Source organism: Cucurbita moschata, unplaced genomic scaffold (genome assembly GCF_002738365.1).
Source record: "Cucurbita moschata cultivar Rifu unplaced genomic scaffold, Cmos_1.0 Cmo_Scf00009, whole genome shotgun sequence".
Classification (NCBI taxonomy): Eukaryota; Viridiplantae; Streptophyta; class Magnoliopsida; order Cucurbitales; family Cucurbitaceae; genus Cucurbita; species Cucurbita moschata.
The window spans coordinates 2,462,470-2,472,817 of NW_019268525.1; the positions used below are offsets into that span (position 1 = coordinate 2,462,470).

A 10,348-nucleotide genomic window follows, 5' to 3' on the forward strand; every position below is an offset into this window, starting at 1 on the left:
AGAAAGGGGAATTACAAATACTACAAAGACTACAGACCAACTTTGACCATATTTCCATTCTTCTCTTCTTCAATCAAACAAAACAAAACAAAAAAAAATCATAATTTTAATAATCATATCCAAATTTTGATGTTTATTGGAAAATATTACTAATGGCGTCAAAACGGAGTTTTGGGAGAGCAATACAAGCGTCGTGCTGCTAGACAAAGCGGTGGAGTGCTACACCCTATATGGCGAGAGTCCGGTAGTCAAAAGCATCACTAGCTTACGCTCTGATCCGAGTAGCATGGGACATGTGGAATCCTGTGTGAATCAGCAAGGACCATCTTGTAAGGCTAAATCTCCTGACATTGAGAGTTTTAGATATTATATTTTAATGAGTTGAACTATGTTCAAATCGGAGTCCAGTAATCGAAAGCATCATTAGCTTACGCTCTGACCCGAGTAACATGGGGCATGTGGAATCCTGTGTGAATCAGCAAGAACCACCTTGTAAGGCTAAACCTCCTGACGTTGAGAGTTTTAGATGTTATATTTTAATTAGTTGAACTACTATTAATTATGACATTGAGAATTCAAGAACCGTACTAGACATGGTCGTAATAGTTTCGTGATCGAACTTGTAATTCGGCTCGGGAAAGTAGGAGGTGGAGAGAACGCGCTAGGGAGGAGAGTGGGGTTGTTTTGTGGAAAGGGAAAATGGAGTCCACCACCGATAGATGCCATATGAGTGGGCTACACAATGTACGGAACCGAACCCAAAGCCACTCCCATGTGACAGGACACTCTCCATCATTCATTCAAACCCTTTTAATTTTGTCTAATTATAATATAAATCCTTATTTAATTCACTAATTAATTCATTTTCCTTCTCCAATAAATAAGTTCGGTTAACAGTGGGTTTGGATTGTTACAAATGATATCAGAGTCAGACATGAGGTGGTGTGCCAACGAGGACACTGGCCTCTAAGAGGGTGGATTGTGAGATCCCACATAAGTTAGGGAGAGAGGAATAAAAACATTTCTTATAAGGGTGTGGAAACCTCTCCCTAATAAACATATTAAAAACCCGTGAGACTGACTGACGGGCGATACGTAACGGGTCAAAACGGACAATATCTACTAGCGGTGGGATTGGACTGCTACAGCTACTATCTATACTACTAAGGTGCACCTCTTTTTTTGGTGGCTCAATCATAAGAACTTCAAAGTATATTAAAAAAATTTCTAAGAAGCACGTGAATAATAACAAAGTATATTAAAAATACTTACGTAGGGAAATGTTGGGGCACACAGATACCAAATCGAACATAACTTAGAAGTAATTCAAGACAAGTAGGCAACATCATGGATATAAAACAGTACAAATGATATCCGAGCAGAACCTTTCCTGATAGGGTGTGTGATGTTTAAACTGTAATAACATATTGTCCGTGTTGGTCCGTAACGTATCGTTGTCAGCCTCACAGTTTTAAAACACGTCTACTAGAGGGAGATTTCCATATCTTATAAGAAATGTTTCGTTCTCCTCTCCAACCAATATGGGATCTCACATAAACGAGCTGATTTTCGATGGGTCGGTCAATATTTTGAATTATTAAACGAAAGAAACGAGATATAAAGGAATATGTGAATTTTTGTTGATGTGTATGTATAATATATATGATAAGCTCATATCAAAATCAAATTGCGTCACCATATCTATATGATAAGATTGTGTTTCTTTTATATATTGGCATCACATAGATTGAGACTCAATAATTCATTTGAATTTTCATTTATTTATTTATTTATTTATTTGTATTATTATCATTATGATTCAAAATTATAATGTCTTTTTGAGTCTCAACATCCAAACAAAATATCTCACTCCTTAAATCTTTCCTTTTAATATAATAAAATAAAATAATATAATAAATATTTGGACAATTATGAGTAAATTGTTTCTACCTAAATAATTTTTATTTAAGCATCCAATTTATGTCCATTCTTAAAATTATATTTTTATTTTTTTTAGTTGCTTTTAAAATTTCAATCATTAAAAAAAAAATTTAATTAATAAAAATCTATTATATTACCTGAGTAAAAAATATATTATAGTAATTTTTTTTACCCATATTGAAAAAAAATATATAAAAATACAACTTTATTTTAATCCAATTTGATATAAAAATGTATATATTTTTTTTTAAATGTATTTTTTTTTATTTGTCACCATGCATGTGGGACAACTTTGTTTCTTTGTTTGGCTTGGTTTGACCAAATTAATTAATTAATTTATTTATTTTATTTTATTTGTGTGCATTTGGGCTTTGGGTGAGCTTGAGAGAGTGTGGTTTTAATTCCAACACTTGGGAATTAAATATATCATTATTATAATAACAATTACAAAATTTGACTTTAATTAACATTTCAAATTTTGACTATCAAATAATAATAATAATAATATAATAATAATAAAAGTTGCGGTCTCAAATGGAGAAACTTCCGTGCAAAATCTTGACCGTCCATTTTATTTGCGATTGCCAAGCTCATCCATGGTTTTAACGATCAGAAATATGAAATTTCTTTTCTTTTTAAAGTTTGTTTAAAACGGCGACGTTTTTTTTTGTGCATGTGAGAAATATTATGAATTTATAAATGAAGATAATATATTTTTTATTAAATAAATAAGATATTTCAAATAATGAGCTGTAAATTTGTAATATTTATATCATGTTTTAAAGAAAATAAAAATAAAAATAACGTTAATTATTTTATCTTTTTCATTTTATGATGAAATATTGGATGGGACCAAAAAGGCAAGCTTTAAATGAGGACACTAAGAAAAAGGGTTTATTAAATGAGATAAAAGTGAAGACTTTTTAATTAGCAATTGGGATTAAATGTGCATTTTTAATAATTTTCTAAAGCCCAACTTTTTGTTTAGTGCACCATTTTCAACAATTAGGGGCTGTGGCGGAAAGCAAGTTTCCACATTTAAGAATCGTCCATAAGTCTATTTATTTGCTTAAAAATATTATGTTTTACTTTATATTCACCTAATTTCTCATCATAATTGAGTCGGGCCGAGTCAACTTTGGTAAACTAAAAAAAAATTAGACATCGATGAAATTACCATGTTGATTGATGAATTTTTGGATTGAGTTGATTCAAGATTTTAAGTAGTATTTAAAAGAAGATTTGAATCTCGAACGCCCATTGCCCACGTGGACTCAACACATGTCATGCGGGTTGTATATAAAAAGGAGAATCCCTGATGAGATTTCTTGCACTAACCAATTCAAGGAAGGACGGTCGAAGAATTTGATGGATAAGAAGTCTACCAAGCTTGAAATATAGTTAGTCAAGGCACGTTTTTGGGACGATGAAAAACAATATATTTGGTCGGAAACTCGTAAAAATAAGCATGAAGTTGCAGTCTTTAAGAAACTAAATCAATAGGGAAATAAATGTTATGACCTAAGTTTAATAATCTTTTCTCATTATTTTGTGTTTGAAGCCATGCCCAAATCTTTTCACAAAAAGATTAGTGGGAAATGGGCCTCTCTTTGTACAATCCATAAAGTTTTGGAAACTGGGCCTATAATTAAGGCCCATGATAAGACATGGGCCTATAATTAAGGCCCATGATAAGACTTGGGACTATTTCAGAATAAACATTTTATTTAAAGCTGTGATAGAATAAATAATTTTGAGAAATCTTACTTTTAGGATTCTCAACTATACAAAAATACTTCAACAAAAAGAAATCGTTATGAACAATAATAAATAATTTAATCCCAATCAAACAAAATTTGGTAGTAGATTCAAACCAGTATTCTTTAGTCGAATATCGATGAGCCAAACTCGAACGATAATCGAATCAAATTTAGAACAACAAAACATACTCTTCGACACTAAAATTAATATGGACAATGATAAGACTGAACATTCATGTGGGATACTGTGGCTATTGAATGTTCTTACAAGAAGAACAAACAAATTTATAGATAAACTCACAAACATGCAGGCAGCTATATAAATAGATTTAAAGGAAGAAATGGTCACTTCGACCTGTGGAATTTGTTCATGAATGAGTACCTGTTATCAAGTTTACTGATTTTCTGCACAACTGTTCTTCCAAATAGGTGGGTTTTAAGAATTGGAGAATGAACATTGATACTGTTGGATGATGGAAGTCCCACCTCGACTAATTTAGGGTGTGATCATGGATTTATAAGTGAGGAATACTAACTCCATTGGTATGAGGCCTTTTGGGAAAGCCCAAAGCAAATCCATGAGAGCTTATGCTCAAAGTGGACAAATATCATACCATTGTGGAGAGTCGTGTTCGTCTAACAGATACATTTGACCAAGTTCTGATAAACATCTCCAAACCCCTGCCATTGAAAACAAAACAAAAACATCTCCATTCGAAATTAGAATCGAAACAGCATTCATGTTTTCATGTTAAGAACGAGAAACAAAAGTAGGATTGAAAGTCCGAGAAACATTGGTGGAATCGAAAGTCTATCAAAGGCATCATTCTTAACATCTCATCTTACCCGGGTAAGAGCTTGTTCAAGAGCAGTTTGAAGAACGTAATTGCCATGAGGATCTTCAGCAATGCTAAGAAGCTGAGTTGAGTATGTCAATTCCACAACAATCTTCACAACTTCCCTCTGTTCACCCTTCTCCAAGCACCTCTCCACCACATTGCTGCCTATCTTACTCTTCGCCAGTCTGCTAAATCTCCCCGCCAACCGCCTCACTATGCATTTTGTTATGCCTTCAATGCCCGCCTCAACTACATGCTGAACCACATAGTTCCTACCCAAAATGCCACACCAAAACAGTAAACCAGACACTCTGTGTCCCCACAACAAGTTCTTAATTAGACTCACAAACTAACTAACCCGTATCTGTCCTCTGCTGGAACAGCTGAGTTTCTTATGATCCCGTCGAGTAAATATGGTAATGAATTGGTTTCCAAATACATTGGACAGATACAATGTTGAAGAACTATGCATCCTAATCGATTTGTTGCAATCTCTACACACTTTCTTGACATTGCACAGAAAATTCACTGCAGTTTCAAACACAAACATGAAAAGGATGTATGATCTCGTACCATAATCGATCGGATTAAGCGGTGAGTGATTACGTACCCTTCTCCCCCAATCAGCCTTGCAAGCTTGGATGAAGAATTCCAGGATATGTTGAGCGTTTCTATTGTTGGTGAAGCAGCAAATACAATCCTCTAGAACATTTGTGATAGTGAGCAGGTGGTTTTCAACTTTGAGATTCTCGATCAATGTCTTTCACGGCCTCCATTCTGTCAAAATAAATTGAAAATGAGTAACAGTAATTTGATATAGTATTAGTTATGCACAATTTTGTTTTCGATTTATATAGTTTTTGAAGATCAAACAGGCTTGCTGATCAATTATATTGAAACTATCAAACTAAAACTATTACTGAAATTTAGTAACATTCTTCCTGTTTCTAGCTTTTTCTAATAAAGAAACAATTACCAAAGAAGCAAGAACATTATGAATAAACTCAAAGAAGCAAAGAAGATTCACCGCTGATTCAATCAAAAGCCAAAAAACGAAAAAGAATAATCAAAGAAAATTAAGAGTAAATGTTGATACCCGTAGTTATCGTTACAAATATGAACGAATCTCAATTAGTTTTCAATGACAACCAGCGCCAACACTTTGCTCATTTGCATTTCATGGCACGAATTGAACACCGTCTTCGTAAATTCATATCCAATCTGAAGTACCATTAGAATCGGAAGATCCGCCATCTCTTTCCTAATGATCATCTCTTTAACACTCCGATTCTTCTCCACCAGCACTCTTCTAAGTTCATTGCATCCTACAATCGTCACCGTACACTTCGATATGTAGTTGCATTCCTAATTAGGTTTTCTTGATTCTCGACATTCGGCAATCGATTCTTCGCAAAAATTTTCAAATCCCTGCCGCCGTCAGTTATCGGTAGTCTATTGAAGCTAAACAACGTTTAAGGACTATGGTACCGGAACAATGGTGTTGACGATATAGGGAATCTTCATTGGACGGCGCCGATTGCCGGCGATTTGTTCATGTACAAAGATATATAACCATATTCACTGAACATCTAGGAGTTGAAATCAAAAGAATCGATGATGGAGAAGCTGGAATCAGGAAAAACGGTGGAGAAGGAGTTGAAATCGTTAGAATTATTGTTGTACCTCTGATTCTGATTGTACTTCCATTTTCTTTCCATCTTTTGACGAAGATTCAGAGAACTCGAGAATTGAAGATATTGTTGAAGATGAAGATGAGGTATTCAAGAGCCAAGCGTTCAATTGAAAGAGCTAAGCGTTCTTCCCGCCAATTTGAATTGCGACATAAATATGAATGAATTGAATCTTTGATTTCCCTTAAAATCTTTTCTTTTTGCCATTTATCTCTTCTTTTTCTTTCAAACTTTAAGATATAATCTCTTTTAATTTTTTTTATTTTTTTAATTACTATATTACTAATATACTCTTTATTTTTATATATATATATATATATCTTATATATTCGCTTAAATTATGGAATCTAAAAATATAAAATACAATTCTTATCGTGTATCAAATTGACTTTAAAATCTTTCATTTTGAAAACGAGACTATAGTAAATATATAATTGTATATAAAAAATAAATATTTATTTAATTCAAAAGACCAAAAAAAAAAGAAATTAAAATTAAAATTAATAAATAAAAAAACCTCACTTTAATAAAACTAGACTTAAAAATTATAGAAAATTCAAAATTCTCGATCATTTTGGTTTCTAACGCATGCACGGTTTGAAAAGCAAAATAAAATGATGTATACGAAAGAATATAGAGTATATATTAATGGTGGGTCCAATAAATATGGTATAAAAAAATATACATTGTGATTGTTCATCCAATGTCACATCTGAACTAGTAACCTCAGTTGTAGTTAGTTAGAATATTCATTAAACCAGGTTGGATTAAGTCGATCCATACCTTTTGAATGAAAATGAACGACTTCGAAGTCAATATAGATATGTCGGTAAATATACAGGCAGATGATTGGGTTCTTTGCATCGAGGCCAAAATTAAGTCCAATAATATACATTTTGATTTGATTTAGTTGTGTCAAGTCATTGTAAAGTTTTTAGGTCCTAATTTTAAAAACATAGTTCATAAATAAAAACTTTAATCCAAATTAATATTTCAAGATAAGAATAAGATGATAAACATTAATGTTACAACTCATAAGGTGGGCCTTATTTTTTACTTTTTTTTTCTTTTTAACATGTGTTTGTAATGTTGTCCAAATTTAATTTATTATTATTATATTAATATTTTTAAATTTATATATGTTAGACAGAAAATTATATTTGGATATGTTGAGGTAAATAAAATAAATTATTATTAATGAAAAATAATAATAATAAAAATGTCGGTAAAAGTAAGAGAGTTATGAGCACTTTTGAGTGAGTGGCCAATGGGATGAAAAAGTAAGAGACATTATCCAATTCTTTTTGCATTTTAAATATATAAACAAATTAACAAATACTTTACTTAAAAATTATTATTTTCAAAATATAATCAAAATTCTCAAATATATTTTTTTAAATATTAATATTGGTGGAGGAGAGAGAAATTGAGTGGATAAGAATGGAAAAGGTGTGAAAAGTTTGTTGTTGGGTTCATTGAATAAATAAATATTCACTATTAAAACTTTTTGGTACTAAAACAACACTTATTGGACACCACCTTTTCATTTAAAATTATAGATTCTAATTTTTGTTTATTAATCAAATGTTGGGATAAAGTAAATAAATGTGATTTTTCATTTAGTTATGAGAACCAAATACAATACAGACTTCTAATGCATCCTAAATTCTTCCCACTTACATTTTCTTTCTCAAATTAATTAATTTAAAAGAAAATTAAATTAATAAATCAGCGTCTCCTAGCTGGAGTCCAACGTGGCAGAGCGGGACTAAAATGCGCCGATACTACTCTAGAATCGAGAAGTTCCATTATGGGAGTAAAATTCACGCACCTTGGCACCTTGTACTGGTTGATGGACGCTCCTCGGGAGATAGCGTAATCCATCAATTCTTCGAATGTTCCGCTCTTCACCACTCTGATTTCTAAAGCTCCGATTGAATTGTCTGCGACTCGTCCTTGCCGGTAAACGGAGTTTAGTGATTCTTCCATTGCCAAGCAGCACTGTTCCATCGTCTCCTTGCTTGGCCATTTCCCTTCTGTTTCTTTCACCATTAGTTCCCAGTATATCACGTAGTGCCCTGGAATTGTCGTTGTATCGGCGTAACTTGTGTACTCCACTACGCTTGTTTTAACTTCCTTCAGGAGTTTTGATGCGTTCTCCACAGCTTTCTGCAACTCTGCTTCGTCTGTTTTGTCTGAGTCGATGCTCAGTACCACGTTCTTCCTCCTCACGAAGTGGAACTGCGGCGCTGCGTTGTGGAATCCGGTTACTCGGAGTATGTCGCCGACTCGGTAACGGTATAGTCCGGCGTATGTAGTGATTACGAGTTCGTATTCTTTTCCGACCTCTACGTCGACTAGGTCGACGAGTTTCGGCGCTGAATCGTTTCCGGAATTTGGCTCGTGAGGGAGGAACTCGAAATAGGCCATGTTTGGCATTATTGTGTAGGAAACCTCTGATGGCTTGCACATAGGGTTCAGATTCAGTCCGAAATAACATTCGGATGAGGCGTACATCGTGCACGCCAGAGGCAATCCGCCGCTGTAGTAATCGAGCGTTGGAATGTATTGCGCCATCGCTCCAGTGACGATCACGTCTAGGTATTTCGTTTTCGGCCAAATCCTCGTGACGATTCCCTCCCAATTCTCCTTCGAACATTCCTCCGAAATGAAATCCGCCGATTCCTCATCTGGTTTCAGGATCTTCTCGATACAATCTCTCAACGACGGATCGGTGATCTTCGTACTCAATTTTCCAGTCCGGATATCGTTGGCAAGATCGGACCAGTTCAACTGTAGGAACCGGATCGCGCGGAGTAGGCCGGAGGCGAAGACGGCGCCGAGGCGGAGGACTTGGTGGCGCTCGAGAAGGCCGCAGAGCATCTGCGTATACATGCTCTGGAAGGAATCGGGGCAGAGTATGGCTTCATTAGGGCTCGTATAGACCATATACGGGTCGTAGGGTCGGGTCTTGAAGTGTTCGCTCTTATAGTAACTGGTTAAAACGGGTCGGGCCAAGAGCCCACCCGGAGTCCTCGTCTCCGATTTCACAAACAAGAAGTAAAGCCCCTTGCCTTTATCCAACCCAGGCACATAGCTGTCAGAAAGCAATAAGAAATTAAATTTTACGCGCTTATAATTTTCAATAAAATAACAAACAATAATTCATTTTCAAATTAGCTTTGATTTTGATGATCCTTGCTTTGCTTATACTTACAGGTTCATAACTGGCATGAGAAGACTGTACAGAAGTTGACGACGATCCAGTTCCTCCTTAATCGTCGGCATAAGCTTCCTCTCACCGGCAGAAGTACCAGAACTGCAAAAACCACCGCATCAGAAAATCGATTCAACTATTTGAAATTCCTAATTCCTCCGATGAAGAGATTTCAGTGTAATTTACCTGGTGAGGAACTCGGAGATAGGATGGGAGGAGAGGATAGGAGAGCGATCTCCACTGGCAATCCGTTGGATTTCGGGCTGGAGATCTTCGTAAGTGATGACAGGAAGCTTGTCTTTAAAGGTGTTAGGATCTGTAGCGCCGGCAAGGAAGTAGCGGCGGAGGTACTCTGTGGAGGCATTTCTAGTCAAGATTTCGGCGAGGACGGTGCGCTGGACGGCGTCGGCGTTTCGAGTCATTTGTTCGATGAATTGAAGAGCCTTTGCGTCTTTTTCGCAGGCAGGAGGACCGAGAGGTGAAGAGAGAGAAGAATCGACAGCCATTGGAGAAGAAGAAGAAGATGTAGGAGACGAAGAAGAAGAAGAAGGGGTGTGGTGGATGAGTGAGATGGGGGGCAGGGGATTATTGACTATATATAGCGGAGGAGAGTGCCACGTAGGAAGGTTGACCGGGTCGGACCCAGCTGGGAGGGGAAGAGAGGGGAAGAGAGAGAAGGAGTTGGGAGGAAGCTTACGGAATTATACGGAGGCGTAGAGAGAGAAAGAAGAGACGAATTTTGTCTGTGGAAATGTAGGGAGAAAAGGAGACCGTGATGGGCCCACAACACGTAGACATTGCAGCTAGTGAGACGAGCACGTGAAGGTTAGGTTACGTGATTTCTCTTTCTCTCTCTACCTAAAATTATTTTTCTAAATTATATATATATAGAAATGGACA

The 10,348-nt window shown here is 35.6% G+C and overlaps 1 protein-coding gene across 1 annotated transcript; it reads right to left on the bottom strand.

The window, feature by feature from the left end:
• Positions 1–7,824: 7,824 nt before the first annotated feature.
• LOC111448040 (probable indole-3-acetic acid-amido synthetase GH3.1) lies at positions 7,825–10,017 on the bottom strand. The gene is made up of 3 exons (XM_023087486.1): positions 9,635–10,017; positions 9,449–9,550; positions 7,825–9,328 (listed from the first exon to the last, which is right to left on the bottom strand). The coding sequence occupies exons 1-3, from the start codon at positions 9,952–9,954 to the stop codon at positions 7,960–7,962; spliced, it is 1,791 nt and encodes a 596-aa protein (XP_022943254.1). The 5' UTR covers positions 9,955–10,017; the 3' UTR covers positions 7,825–7,959.
• Between the last annotated feature and the right edge of the window lie 331 nt (positions 10,018–10,348).